We start from the raw sequence: 15,589 nt of genomic DNA on the forward strand, positions 1-15,589 counted from the left end.
AGGGCCTGCCGTCACATGGGCAGAGTAGAAGCTTCTTAGAAAGTACAGACAGAGTGATATAATGATTTCCAGATACATGGCACTGCGAAATGAGTGGGAGTGGGAGTCCTGTGGGATGGGACAGTAGAAGTCTTTGCCCATGACAGAGACCCTGTGACGAGCTAGGAGGTTTTGGAGCAAAGACAGCTGGGGGGTGTAGGTGTTGTTGATACTGGTAGTCGAGATAGCACTTACAAACCCTGAGGGAGCAGACCTTAGCATGGCTGCAACTGCCGACAGTGCATGTAGAGTCCTGGAGGAGTCATATAACTGGAGATATAGAAGAACATGCTGGTAAAGAGGATGGATATTGAAGCGAGGTGTGACGGAAGACGATCTACGCCATGCGATACTAGCACCTCCAACATTCCCACCTGAACATCCACTGGGGGAGCCAGTGTCACTTTCAATTTCTGATACCTCACCTTCCCCACAGCTATACCAGTTCTCTAGATCTAGGCTATCCCCAAAGAATATACTGGGTGTTTGTGTTTTTTCAGCCTGGCTTGCTGCCTTTCTCTGTCTCTCCACCTCTTTTCTTTTGGACTTTTTCGTCTTGGGCTTAACCCCTGTGGATTTGTCAGCCAGCTTCTCCATGATTTTGCCTTTAAGGCTGAGCTGAGTGCTGCTATGGCTACGTTTGCGTGCTTGAGTGTTGTCCACCTGCAGGTTCTGGTCTGAAATAGCTTGGTCTGAGCTGTCAGGTAATGTGACAATTGAAGGTGAGGAACTGTGTCGCGTGATGCCCTCTCTGTGCTGCTCCTCTGCAACTACATCAGGTGAAGGGACACCAAGGAATTCTAATGTTCCTTCAGCCAGCATCTCTGGCAGAGTCTGGTGGTTGGAGCTGTGAGGAGGTCCGAAGTCAAGATGGGGACCAGTGGACCTTTCTGAGGAAGTGCTCTCAGAGTCTGATTGAGGCCAGTCTTCAGACTGAATTGGCACATCAAGAGTCTCCTCATCTACTAAACTCAGAACATTTACTATAAGATCATTTACAACAGAGAAAACAATCTCCTGTAATGAGTCTTCAGCCAAATAATCTGAGGAAACAGGCTGCGGCTCTGAACTATTGGATGTGCTGTTTGCAACCTCTGGCTCATCAAAACTTTCGTTTTCCATTGGAGAGGAACGGGAACCAATCGATTCAGAGGAACGCGGCTCCTCCTGCTGCTCAGCAGGCTGAAAGCCACCAGTTAGTTGTAAATTCTCACTGCTCAGACTCAGTATAGACAGACTGTCACTCAGAGGGTTAACAGTGAGACAAAACGGCTCCATGTCACCGACTTCCAGACCGGGGAACTCTCCCTGTGCCATCCTGTCCACTTGTATATGACTGAGGTCTAATGTCAGAAATCAAAAACAGAGGAAAGCATTACTGTAAAAAGGCAACTGAAAGGAAAGAAATGGTTGATACTTATATATTTGATATGAAATACTATGTAGATATGTCTAACATCTACAAAACTAAAACAAGGCTACTCACTTTCGGAGAAGCCAGAGTTTCTAGTGTCTATAGGTTCCGATGGCTCTTGCTCAGGAACGCCAGGAAAAACCTGGGCCCAGTGGCGCTGAGCTTGCACCTTTTGAATGGAAACCCTATGGGTCTTTGGGTGCAGCAGAAGAAGAAGGAGAGGCTCTAGTACCCGTGCAATGTCATGCCGCTGAAGAACCTGATTAAGCCATGCCCGGCCAACTGAACTTGTACAAGGATCCCAATAACTCAGGCTGTCCAGCATGATAAAAAGAGATCTGTAGGGTAAAATTAATGAAGCAAAAAGAAAAGCTTTAGAGGATTACCAAGAGAACTGTAAATGCGAACTTCATTTAAACCAACCTGTCAAATGTGCGATTGAAAGGGGAAGATTTGGTCATGTTTAAATCTCGTGTCAAATGCCACAGCACAGAAAACTTCACATGGGCTTCCAGCCGAATTTTCTGAAAGAAAATATACTTGAGTTTGGATTGCAGAGACACAGTGTTTGGGTGAGACCTAAGTGATTTGCACCGCACACTGACCTTGTCGCAGTGCATGAGCTGCTGGCTGATCACATCCTCGCAAATGCTGGAAGAAGGTACAAGGTTGTGGAGCTGATAGAAAAGCTCCACACTTCGTTGATGATGCTGAGGTGTTCCCTCACTCAACTGATCCCACAGGATTAGAGCCACATTCTATACACAAGCAGATTAAAGAGAGAGAGGATTTATTAGTTTTTTTGGGGCGGCGGGGCAAGTGATTGTTCTACTGTAATTACTACCTTGAAGAAGTCTGTCTTGTTTGCGATGTACTTAAGGATTCCCTGAGTAAGTGGGGGCCTGATGACGACAGCCACTCGACCTTGGCTGGGACTCATGGGCTGGGTAGCCTCAGAGCTGCCGCTGGATGCTACGCTCTCAGCTGTCACCATAGCCACGGACTGGGTAAGTCCCACAAGGTCCATTAGCAGAGAAATGGCTACACCTTGCAGACTAAAGTTGCTGGTCAAGCAGGAGGCATCCATCAGTGTCTGCAGCCAAACTGGCAGACTTCCCCGCTTGCTGTCTGTATATATGCAAGCAGACACATGCTTGAATACACTGCATAATGTTATTTTCAGAAGTTGTAATGTCTTTCATAAACAAGTATATGTTCCTTTTGCTAAGGCCACACACTACCACACAAATACCATGAACTGTGACTGAAGTATTAAAAAAATAGTTTAGCCTGTAGCTTTGTTGTGTTTTTCAGGTATTTGTTATATTTTTATAAATTTCAAAAATAATTTCTTTTTTTTTTTTCTATTGGTGAACTGAAAGCACAGTGTGGTGTAGGAGGTGCCAGGCACAATTAAGGTGGTTTTGTGGTTTCATATTATTAACAATCATGACTTTCGTGTATTACATTATTTCTACAATGTTCAGCCAGTTTAAGCCCTGCGACTAGTATACATATCAAGTGTGAGCCTTAACAAAGAAAGCCTGACAACACTAGTGACATTTTTAAATTAAGGCCTGGTTTACATTGGTGCAAGGACTCTATGACACTTACCACACTCTTGCTCTTGGGTGGGTGAAGTCTTCAGATTCCCCTCTGCAATGTACACTGGAAAACTCGAACACTCCAAGAACAGTTGGCAGGCAGCAGTAAAAGCAGCAACACACGCTTTCTGTACCATCACAGAATCTGAGCATGATTCAGGCTGGGCTACATACCCACAATGGTTGGTGCCCTCTGATACAAGGCTTGTTGGCTGTACCACAAGGCCTCTGTCCTTCTCGTCTTTGTCCATTTGTTCAGAAGTTATATATAAGGTAATAAGCCGAGAGAGAAATTGCTGGAAGTGTTCCAAGCAGCACTGCATGACTGGTTTGTCCACAGTTTTAGGCTGAGATGGACCTGAGGAACACACGCTTGTTTTATGCGTTGGGTAAGTGTAAGGTGGTTGTTCTGTATCGGGGCCATTCTCATGGTACTGGATAAAGTCAGTGAAGCTGCTTTCAGATGAGTGATTGGGTTGATTTTCTACTTCTTTGAATACTTCCCCACTTCCATGTGTTTCCAGAGTTATGTTAAGAGTCTGCGGAAAGATGTCAAGAAAAGAAGACAACAGCTCTTTAATAATCTCTTCAATCCCTTCCATTTTTAGTTTAATTGGTGCTACCAACACATGGGACAGAAATCCACACATTAACTAATAAGCAGTAAGTTAAAGCTAACTGTTTTTGTTGTTGTTTTTTACATATTCAACACATCTTTCCATTTGATGAAGCAATGCTTGTTCCTGAAAAAAATACGAACAAACATGGCGCCAATACTTGCAGCGGTTGTCCACAGCTGTTGATATGACAAGAGGGATTCATGTAGACATGTATGGTACACCACGAACAGTGCAACAAGTTGTAACAATTCTGTTTTTCTTTTCAGTCATTGGTCGAATGAAAGTATCCTGGGATTTATCTTGATAAAGGCAGCAGGCACATTTTGGAGCTTGGACTCAGGTGGCATGTAAGGTAAGCACATCATCCATATGCTCCTCAGGGTGGGTGGAGGGGCTGTTAAAAGTATTTGTTGGATGTATGTGGTATGTTTTCCACTCTGTTGGAGATAGGTACAGGGTATTTTATTCTTCTCTACTTCCAAAGAGAGTACAGGGGAGCTGGGCTCAGCTGTTGGTTAAATCATCATCTTTATTTCTACTCCTCACGGGCTCAGCTCAGTCCGTGTAACCCAATCCATCTCTGAACATGGGACAGATTGACTGAATCCTTACATCATGCCACAGTAAGCTCACACTCATTTAAAGAACCAGAATGCTGGGCAGGGACCAGGAAGACCAGGACAGCCAACGAGTAATCAAATGTTTTGTCTCGAGGGAACATGGGATGGCCAGGCTATTAGTGGGACTACTCGGTCCAAACCAGATCATTAGAGCCTGAAATGATCAGCGTGGACTGATTTGAACTGACTGGTTTTTTTGTTTCTTTTTTATTGTTTATATATTTTTTGGGGGGTAACTTAGGAAAAATGGGTCAAGAGACTCGAACTGGGATTAGCAGTAACAAAACAACTTTCATCTGTTAGAGGACCTGAGTAAGACCATGCTTATGAGCATGGAGCATTTGTTTTTAATGAGTTTTGGCCATCCGTGCCACTTATCCTGTATGACCACTATATCTATATATATCTATCTATATATATATATATATATATATATATAGATAGATATATATAGATATATCTATATATATATATCTATATATATCTATATCTATATATATCACACACACACACACACACACACAAATCCCTCCATCCATTTTCCATACTGCTTATCCTCACTAGGGTTGCGGGCGTGCTGGAGCCTATCCCAGCTGACTTCGGGTGAGAGGTGGGGTACACCCTTAACTGGTCGCCGCCCAATCGCATGGCACATATAAACAAACAACCATTCGCACTCACATTTACATCCATGGGCAATTTAGAGTCTTCAATCAACCTAACATGCATGTTTTTGGGATGGGGGAGGAAACCGGAGTACCCGGAGTATACCCACGCAGGCAATGGGAGAACATGCAAACATTATATAAACAGGCAATATAAAAATGTATCCCTTAATCAAATAATTGATCATTCAGCAGTTGTGCTAGGCCCCTTAGTGCTCCCTATAGTATCAAGGCTGTTTTCTGCTCCAGCATGACTGTACTCAACGGGCCAAATCAAGGTTCATTAAGGCATGGCTGGATGAGTTTCAGAAATGGTCCTCTCGCAAGACATAACTACAGTGCTCAACAAAACTTTAGTACACAAGAAATATTTTACACATCTTGATGATTATTATACTCACCTGTGGTTGGATTCTTGTTAGAATTTTTTCATCATCTTTATATTTATAACATGTAGTATAGTATGAAAATATTATTTCTGAAAGGAAACTCCAAGTTGTCTACCTAATTTTGGATGTACTCCTGTTGAGAACTGTAAATCATGTGGAATATGTCAATGCTTTTACTGTACTCACTCCATTATCATCGTTTTTATCCTTTATGACGTCTGAAGAATTTCCACGGAAACCGGAAAGGCCCTGCCCCTGGGTGCTTTTGGGCAGAGCCAAAGGGGATACTAATGGTGGTTGTACTTTGCTCAGGATCTTGGAGCAGAGACACAGGCAGTGAGTGAGCTCTCCAAGCCCCAAGGTCTGCAGGTGACAGGTTAGCGCAGCCACCATGCGCAGCAATAGCTGAGGAAGATGCTCTGTCTGGATCTCGATGTACGTCTCCTAGAATATGTGACCATAGATGTAAAAATGTCTTTAAAAAACAATCATACACAACATGTCACTTTTCGAAAGTTAAGCATCTTTTCTCCTCTCATAGACTCATAGGGACTTGGAGATGATACTCATCCAGTCAACACCTGGCCATGTTATGTACGGTATGCAATGATAAACATTGATACAAAAATGAACTTAAGAGGCAAAAACTTAAAATTATGCAGAATTCATTCAGCGCCCCATCCCCCCAATTTTTAAGTATACCTTTACTTGCAGATGAATGTGAGCAAGAGTGTTGGGAGTCATTCTAGTAAGTCAAAACAATGGCGTAACAACTATAGTATCAGTATACATACCTTTCTTCCATTTTTGTTCTACATATTCACTTTTATTTATTACTATTTGTATTTAAAATTATTTTGTTATAACGTCTACAAACAGCAAAATGGATTTACATCTTTATTCCATACCTGATTGTCATTTGTGCACGGAGGTTAAAACTCATAATATACTTTATATTAATATATATTATCCTTAACAAGCAAAATGCCATTAACTTGGAAAAATCTTATAAAAAAACAATGGAATAAATAAAAATATGGTTTGTAGCCATATTTCTTTAAAGATATGTGTGCAAGACAATGGCATAAAATGGCATGCAATTAAGAAAAAAAAAAAAACAGACACTGGGCAAAGATTTCATTGTCACAAGATCCACACCAAACAAGGATGAGTTTTTGTTGCATGAGATTGTTATTGTCTGTGCGTCTTTTCGACATAAAGCTGGGAGTTAGAGTACAGTGGTCAGTCCATTATTAAGAAATGATCACTCAAAGCTTGGTAGCAACAGAGGCCTAATGGATGTTGGTCGGATGTTGCAGGAATGCTATCGTAGCCTCAGTGAAGCAGGATGAGGTGAAAAAGCAGGAAAGAGCAGTACTTTACCTGGCAGATTACCCTCATGCTTCTAGTAGGCTTCAGGGAAAAAGAGCAAATAGTTTGAACAGACAGGAGCAAGCGGAGCACAGGCCACAATCATACCCCTCTCTTGCCAGAGTCCAAAACACACGCACACACTCTTAAAACTGGGTAATAAACAAGGATTTCCAAACTGTTCGGATTGGAAATACAGTACAGACAGCAGATTTGTAAACTGTGCATCAGTTTAAAAATCTTCTATATATATTTTGGAAGGAAACTAGGCACACAAGTTTGTGCTTGTGTGGTGCGTTGCACACCTAAGAAACAAGAGCGACGGCACAGACGTTAAAAAATGGCAGTAACATCCCAAAGACTAAGAATTGTCTGTTCAGGGTAGGGAACTAAGCAAAAAACAGTAGAGGATGTGAATGAGCTAAAAAGGGTGGGGGAAAAGGCATGAAATAGACTAAGAGTCCAAGCAGAGCGAGGAAAGAAGGGAATGTCAATGCATAGAGAGGAGCAAAACCATGGAGCCAATGTGGTACAGAAACATGAAAACAAAGCGAGAAATGAAATCTGTACACTAAGGGAAAGGAAACTTGATCATACAGAAACTATATTTATACAAAACCGGACAACTATAACAAAAACATGATTAAAATGTGAAATATTAAATACAGTCCCTAAAAAATGAAAGAAGAATGTAGAACACACTATCTGTACATAATGGCAGCTATATCAAAAATAAAGTGAAGACGAGAGAAAGAAATGGATGGTGTAGAAAACACCAAAAGATAAATGGACAACACAACAGGAGTAAACTTACCAAGGAAACAACGTCCAAAAGGAAATCAACTAGCTGACAGAACTCCATCAAGGAGAGCTCTGGGGCATCTGAACTCCCAGCATGCCTTAGAATACTTGTTCGCACATTCAGTGTCCTCCTACAAAAGAAGCCATATGATGTCTGTTGGTTGGTGAATAAGCTAAATGTAGAGTGAAAAATCTTATCTCTGAGATGGGTTTCCATCAATGCAAATTTGCAAATTTGGCAAATTAATAAAATGCATCTATTACATAAAGACAAAGTGATAGCATTTACATCCTTTCAACTGAGGGAAATTAATGATTGAAATTTAGAGTCATTCATGGATAACTAGTAAATCATTAATGTAACTTAGTGTACTTTATCAGAACAAATACAATGATGTATGTTAAACACTCATTTCCAAATATAAACCTGCAGCACTCCTCAAACCAGCGAGCAATATAGTCCCACATGTAGAATGGCTCGAAAGAGTTGAAAAGGAGATTGGCTGTTTTAATCAGTTCTGCTGTCTTCTTGTTCTCCCGAAGTTTACTAAAAAGGAATTAGTGGACCAACATTTGCATTATATAATCAATTCAAAATATGATAAAGCATGTAACAAGAGGAAGTGATTGATTGGACTAACTTGCTAAGATGTGTGTGGTCCTTGCTGAAGGAACTCTGGTTTTGGAGGTCCAACTCAGTTTTGCACTGTGTGTGCAGTGTACGAAACACTTCGATCAGAACATCCTCTAAGATTGCTGGACCTGAAGAGAGAAGTATGCAAGACACTAGCTAGGCACCGGAGGGCAGCATATTAAGAGCCCTAACTGCCTTGTATCGACATATTGTTACCAAGCTCTGGTTTGTCAAGCAGACTGATGAGGATGCGAAATGGCTTGAGGTCATGCATGAGAATGCTTTCCTCTTCTCCGCCTCGTGCTTTGCCCTGCAATATCCCCACCATTGCCTGAAAACACACACAATGTAACAGGAAGAGACATATTTTTAAAATCCAGAGACACTACTTGATACCTTGATTTCAAAATTTGACAGAACAAATTCCAATATTACATCCTGCACACCCTTCTATCATTTTTGTTTTTTCATGTGTTTCACGCTCCGTCTGCCACATGAGCTAAGCCTGCAAAAGAAAATAAAAAAAGTCCCTGTAGTGCCAACCCTCTCCCAATGGATGGAGTTCCAATAACTACCTCAGAGCAGATGGCACAGGAGCAAATGACAAAAACAAAAATACTTTCTAAAACTAAATTCGCCTCCTGGTTCCTCTGTGTGCTATATGTTCTAACCCCTGGAGGGCCACAGCAAAGCATATGGCTTAACAGAGTTTAAAGACACAAAGAGGACTTCAAAAATTAGCTGCAGGAACAAGAGCATAAGGAAGCATGATATACAAAAACCCCAAGAGGATGTGTAATGCTGGACAACTCATAAAAGAGATGGCAAGAATAACAAAACAACCAGATCATAAAGACAAATCTGCTAAATTAGTGGCATCTCCATGACACACACAAACTCTCTTAAACATGAACAAATTCTCTGCCACGAGATTTATTTTGATCTATATTGTAATTCAATGCAAAAGCCCACCTGGACAAGCATGTCTTTTGAGAAGGTGTTGAAATAGTGGCAAGCGTGCTCTTCTGGGTTGCTCTGTCGAGTGGTGCGGGGGCCTGTTTTCAACCCATTGTCAAAACCTACAAAAAAAAGCACAAGTCGTTGAAAATGACTGGAAGCACATTTGTACATGTGGCTGGAAAAAAAATCCAAACTGTTACTGCTGTGATGGTTGTATTGCTGTGATGATTGTAAACATCCGCAAGAAACCACTTAACTGTAATTTTGCGTGTGTGCAAGTGTTATAAGACAAAGAAACGTTGACCTCAAAAGCCCTTGAGTATTAGCCACAATTATAGACAACAGCATGATGGCCATAAGCTTCCGACAGTTACACATACACTAACGGAAAATGGAAATGAAATATGGACTTAGTCCATGCTTTGCAGCCTCAAAAGTTCATTCTCTTCTAAAAAGGATGCACAAGATTTTAAAAGGTGTTTCCAGAAGAGTATTTCTGAGTTCAGAGGTAATTAATGATTGATGGGCCAAAACTCATGGTGATAGTTCATCTAAAGTGATAGCAATCATGTCAGAACTCTCACAGTTATGTTGGAAGAGAAAACAACTTTAGCAGGAGCAAAAGAGTCAAATCTTAAAATATTGTTTATCTGTTACATACCCCACAAATGAAGATTAAAAAAACTACACATTTAACAGATTTGCTTGTACTGTGTGTAGTGTGCTCCAATAATCTAAATACAAAACATCACCCATAAAAAGGTTCTGTTCCACCACCAACCTAGAAATTCAGTGAAGAAAAAACACTACCGGATATTTCCCAGAGTGTTGCCAAAGAGAGCTGTGGCGGGAGTGTTTCAAAACAGTGATGTTGTCAATAAAGACCCCTTATACAAAATACAACATCGGGTAGGAGGTTTGTTTTTTTACGGCCGCTTCTTTGTTCCCCAGTCAGGTCACTTCTTGAATCATCACATCACAATTCATGCAGTTAGAATTTAGGAGTAGCTGGCTTTCCCCAAACACATGAAGAGTTTTGGTCGTAAATATTGAACGTTTAATATTTAAGATTGTCGGCCCAAAACCATTTCAGACCCTATTGTGAATTTTTCCAGAAAAATTGTTTATCTGGTACATACCCCACAAATGAAGATAAAAAAAACTACACGTTTAACAGATTTGCTTGTACTGTGTCAGTGTGCTCCGATAATCACACATCACCACCAACAAAAACAATTCCAGAAAAAGTCACTCCTAACAAACCTCAGACCAATCTGATAAGATAATCTTATAAAACATAAAATAGTCTGGCTTTTGTCGTCCTTGGTCAGGAAGGGACAAAATCAGCCCGATTATCTTTATGTGTGTACCAGGCGTAAGGCGCTTTAAACACAACTTAAAGCTTGATACATCCATAGCGATGCAGACACTTACCAGCATGTGTATCCAAGGTGAAAATTGCAAGCAGAAGAAAGCGAAATAAGAACCACATTTAGTTTTCTCAAAATTGAAAAAGGTAGCACAAGGCACATTGTGTGAATATCAAGAACTGGCATTCCTACAATTTGCCAAGTAAAATTCCTCATTTGAGTCAGTGTTGCTTCAAATAAAAATCTGTTGGTTCATGCCATATACTGTAAACAAGTTAATAGTATATGTTCCTCTAGTACAGCATATGAGTTGACATTAAGCATACGAGTGTGTCTACATTCGACATTCAAGCACAATGAGTTTGAACCTGTTATACTGGCTAGTCTTTGTGTGTATTTCGCACCCAGCAGCCACGCGTAGAGTCTGCGGTTCAGGGACATGTCTCGTCTCAAAACCACATGCAAAGCAGCTGAGAGGATCCTTATCATGTCAGGGGGAGTAGCCTGAGCACAATAGAACAAAGCATTGCAACTGATTTATCGTATACATAATACTGTAGAACCAAGAAACCCCTTCACACCCCAACTCGTGAAGTTTAAGTTTTAAGGCTTGTCACTTTGTCTCTGAGATTGCCCTAAATGAAAAATACACTCATATCAGAAATAGTAGCTGAAACTAGTTCTACCTGGCACTGAATTTAAAATTCGGAATTAACATCAATGTTAAAACATATATGACTATCTTACCGCAACTAGTACAAAGCCCATTAGTTTTCATCCAAATTGCTTCGACAGCTTGTCTCACCTGGCTCATGTGGAAGGGGAAGCAGAAAAGTATCAAATCCAAAGTGCTTCTCTGCACCAAAACACTTGAGTCCTGGACCGATGTACTGACAGCCTCCACCTGATGAGAAAAACAACACAGATGTACGGACACATTAGGGATGGGCATGATTTATCAATTAACTCTTTATTGATAGTTATGCAGGGTTCGCGCTGCCCGTTCACCACTTTGCTAATGGCTAATTGAAAAAGCATGTGGCGAAGCAAATATTGTCCACGTTTGCCACGTTGGCAAATCAAAATTGCCTGCACCAAAACTCAAAAGCCCTTCCTGATAAGAGTGAGCGCGCTCATTCTGCCGTGTGTGAACTGTGTTACTAGTTTAGCTGGGGGTGGCATGGCTCTGGTGGTAGAGTGCTCATCTCTCAACCCAAAGGTTGTGGGTACAATCCTAGGCCCCTGTAACCATGTCCAAGTATCTTTGAGCAAGATACTGAACCCTCCGTTGCTCCTGATGCTGCATCATCACTAGATGAATGAGGAGACACTCTTAAAGCGCTTTGAGTACCTTAGGTAGAAAAGTGCTATAAAAGTGAAAGCCCATTTCCCATTTAGTTTGGGCCCGCTTCAATCCACCGTCAAGCTGCTGCTGGCTAAGCAGTCAGGCTCACGGGCTGGTCAATGTGTCCTGCAATTCATATTGGTTCTTGCAGCTAGCTAGCTCCCTTCATCAATGCACGAGCCGCTAATCCACTTTGGTTGTCATGCCGAGCGGCGGCATTGGCTTGAACCAGGGCGTCACTAGCTAGTCATTTGGGGGTCCAAGGTCTGTTGACTATATCCAAAGTTGTGTTGGTCAAACTATATTCCAAATTCCTTGTGTGTTTTGGACATACTTGGCAAATAAAGATGATTCTGATTCTGATATAATAATTTATTTATTGTGTTTACTGAATAATGCTGAAGAAAAACTTCCTCCCGAAAAATCACATGCTAAATCGCAATCGCAGTATTTGTTTAAAGGAAAATGTTACAAATAACTAGCAATTAAAAGTATTTTTCCAAATCGTTTAGCCCTACTCCTGATTGATGACCAGGTAGTTTTAACTGGGCCGACATCGTTAAAGATTATAGGCTCAGTTTCCACTGACGACAACTGGCAAAGTGTGGCTAAACCTTTAAACACACATGATGTTGTGTATACAGTAACTACATACAAGTGTGGCTAGGAGATTTTTTATACTGTTTAGCCACATTGGGTAAGAGGTTTCATGAACCAGTGCCAAACCTGGCTATGTATTTTGTGGCTCACGCTGCTTTGATCAATCAAATTATTATTATAAAAGTTTATGTTGCAGGGCTAGGCGATTAATCTAAATTTAATCGTTATTTCGATTTTGGCTTCTAATGATAATAAAAATGTTATAATCGAAGAAAATCAAGAAATGTGCAGCGGCGCGGGTTGTATATGCAAGTTGTTGTGCTGTTAACGCACCCTGAACGCACCCTGTGTTGCTTGTAGCAAGCATGTGACGCATGTTCTTCTGCCTACTCAGAGTGTGCTTTATGCTGTTTATTGACACCCAAGTTGGTGTTTACTGTAAAACTAAACAAACAACAATAAGAATTATACACATTGAATATTTGTACTTTATATGCTAAAGCTACTGCCCCCGTGACCCGACCTCGGATAAGCGGTAGAAAATGGATGGATGGATGGATGGATATATTTGGACTTTAATATGCAGCTCCATGCATGCATTGCAATACACTGCGCCCAAAAGGCCAAAGCCTATACAGCAGGAACAGCAAATACAGTATTGGCTTTGTATAAAAAGACACAAACGCTTTTTCCCCCCTGACTGACTTAATCCTAATTGATTTTCTGACTTTCATGTCAGAAAATCAATTAGGATTACCAACAATATTTCTATTTGCTAAAGCCAGAATATTGAGAGGATTTTTTTTTTTTTTTAAACAAATGTATATAATAGACAATACAGTCACCCCAGGGGTGTCAATGTTTTTAGTAGGCTTTACACGATCAGGATTTAAGAAACAAACAACCATTCGCACTCACATTTACACCTAAGGGCAATTTAGAGTCCTCAATCAACCTACCACGCATGTTTTTGGGATGTGGGCGGAAACCGGAGTGCTCGGAGAAAACCCACCCAGGCACAGGGAGAACATGCAAACTCCACACAGGCGGGGCCGGGATTTGAACCCAGGACCCCAGAACTGTGAGGCAGATGTGCTAAACAGTACAGTATTTGAAAATAATTAACAATATGGTAATACTTTTAGTGGTTATTATCGTTACAGAATTTTAAATAAAGGTTTTATTTTGGGGAAAAAACACTGCTAGCTAAACTATAAGCGGTCACATCGCTTACTCAGACAAGGCACTCTGTCTCTCTCCGTCTCCCTCTCTCACCCAAAGTATCCCTTTTCAATACTGCTTAACCAATTCAGAGTTGCAGGGAGCTAGAACCTATCCTATTTGACTTTGGATAAAAAATTGACAAGACCTTGGATCGCCATTTCACATAGAGAGGGACAACCATTCACGTCCATATTCAGAGTCATTGATTCAGAATCGATCCCACGCTGGCAGAATGACCCACTATACTATCACACACCCACATGAAACAAAAATGAATAGAAACAAAAAATTAACATTATCATTAACTTTCCAAATAAGCACTTCAGGAACTGCTTTAAAATACCCATCCATCAGATACAAAAAAAAAACTTGGGATCAAAGGTATATATTAAGTATCACGCACTCTCATGAACTATTTTGCAAAACTGAGCCCGTACCATGAGTTCGATGTCACTGCCCATGACGTAGAGCTGGTCCTCCATGGAGAGCTTGCGACTGAGGTGCAGCAGAACAAAGGACACCCCTGGGAGACGCACAGCGGGGCTGGTCAGGATGCTGCCCCATAAGGCACTGTAGAAAGCAGACTGCTCCACTGCTGCTGCCACCTTCTCCAAAAGGTTGTTGGTTCTGTAGCGAAGACAGAGTGCTTGTTATACTGTACTGACATATAATACACCCCACCATAAGACAAAGCTGGAATTCATACAGGACAATAATACAGACTGCATTCAAATCAAACATTCATTAGGCTTTGATGATGTTGCGCTATGCAGTGCAATTTTGGCACAGCACCATGACCTGTGACCACATGTGAGTCTTTTCCAGATATATAGATAGGCAAGTTGAAATGTGGCAGATCATGCTATTTCTCTGAGAACAATCAGTTTATATATATACTAGTCATACTCTTACAAAATGTAATTGAAGCACCTTGAAAATGCATTTAATAATTCAGCATTCTGTAATTATAAAAACAAAATAACACATACTGAAACAAATATTTTAAATACAGATTTAATGTACAATACAAGATAACGTATGACAAACTTCAAGCGTTTTCATGATTTCACATTGTGAAATCTCTCTCTCTCCCATTATTGTAGTACCACCTTGATGTATCCATGCATCAATTCACTCACAGTTTTCTCACCTGTCATAGAACTCTGATCCCTCCTCAAGGCCAGGCAGCACTCCAGTGAGGAGTCCCTGTAGACCAGGCTTCAGCGTCTTGCCCAAAGGCAGGTAGTAAGTCTCATAGAGGCCCAGCAAAACAGGCTTTACAGACATGGCAGCATTGGTGAGTAAAGGGAAAAGCCCAGAGCTGCAGTGTAGAAGATGATGTGACGTTAGTTATGTTCAGTGTGTCCAATGTAACTTCACTGACAACAGTAAAAACAACAATTACCTATAAAGAAATAGGTCTTTGGCAAGCCTCTTAGATCCAATGATCTTGAAGATGATCTCATAGGTCTCCAAGGCCTTACGGTGGACTCCACTGGGCAGGGCAGGATGGAGGCACTGGGCCAGCCGCTTGCCTATTGTCAGCTTCTTGGGAACAACCTGATATTTTGCATTGTTCTGCAACACCTGAGAGGATAAAAAAACACGACTCTCTTCTTGTCAGCTGTCATCAGATCATCAGTTTGTTTTTTCCAGACCCTTTAGTGTTTCTGGTCAATGTTGAAATGTTTAGCAACTTTTGCTCTATAATACACCACTGCATAAAATAAGTTTTCTTTCAGTTTTCAGATGCCCTTTTTGCACAATTGTCAAAAAAATAAATAAATGTACCGGCATTGCCAGATAACTAGCAACCCTTTATTGCTCAGTGACTGTTTTTTGTCCATGTCTTTATGTCTCAAAAGTGTTGTCTGTCAATTGACTGTCTGTTGTCGTTCTAGAGTGGCTCCAACTACCGGAGACAAATTCCTTG

General features: G+C 41.0%; 1 protein-coding gene across 4 annotated transcripts in view; it reads right to left on the reverse strand.

Annotated features, from left to right (window-relative positions):
• dop1a (DOP1 leucine zipper like protein A) overlaps positions 1-15,589 on the reverse strand; it is a 42,693-nt gene that overhangs the window by 25,392 nt on the left and 1,712 nt on the right. For 2 of the 4 annotated variants that reach the window (XM_061673828.1, XM_061673827.1), the window contains exons 3-20: positions 15,062-15,243; positions 14,807-14,977; positions 14,094-14,283; positions 11,293-11,391; positions 10,892-10,991; positions 9,130-9,236; positions 8,374-8,488; positions 8,165-8,285; positions 7,951-8,070; positions 7,537-7,654; positions 6,735-6,764; positions 5,538-5,795; positions 3,068-3,596; positions 2,298-2,581; positions 2,059-2,211; positions 1,877-1,977; positions 1,526-1,791; positions 1-1,382 (exon numbers count right to left, since the gene is read on the reverse strand). The exon at positions 1-1,382 is cut by the window's left edge and continues 743 nt beyond it. In XM_061673828.1, coding sequence (XP_061529812.1) covers positions 1-1,382; positions 1,526-1,791; positions 1,877-1,977; positions 2,059-2,211; positions 2,298-2,581; positions 3,068-3,596; positions 5,538-5,795; positions 6,735-6,764; positions 7,537-7,654; positions 7,951-8,070; positions 8,165-8,285; positions 8,374-8,488; positions 9,130-9,236; positions 10,892-10,991; positions 11,293-11,391; positions 14,094-14,283; positions 14,807-14,977; positions 15,062-15,243 — 4,326 coding nt within the window. The remainder of the gene's footprint in view (positions 1,383-1,525; positions 1,792-1,876; positions 1,978-2,058; positions 2,212-2,297; positions 2,582-3,067; positions 3,597-5,537; positions 5,796-6,734; positions 6,765-7,536; positions 7,655-7,950; positions 8,071-8,164; positions 8,286-8,373; positions 8,489-9,129; positions 9,237-10,891; positions 10,992-11,292; positions 11,392-14,093; positions 14,284-14,806; positions 14,978-15,061; positions 15,244-15,589) is intronic. The other 2 variants (XM_061673829.1, XM_061673830.1) reach the window with 2 other exon arrangements.

The sequence above is a fragment of the Phycodurus eques genome, chromosome 4 (assembly GCF_024500275.1).
Source record: "Phycodurus eques isolate BA_2022a chromosome 4, UOR_Pequ_1.1, whole genome shotgun sequence".
NCBI lineage: Eukaryota > Metazoa > Chordata > Actinopteri > Syngnathiformes > Syngnathidae > Phycodurus > Phycodurus eques.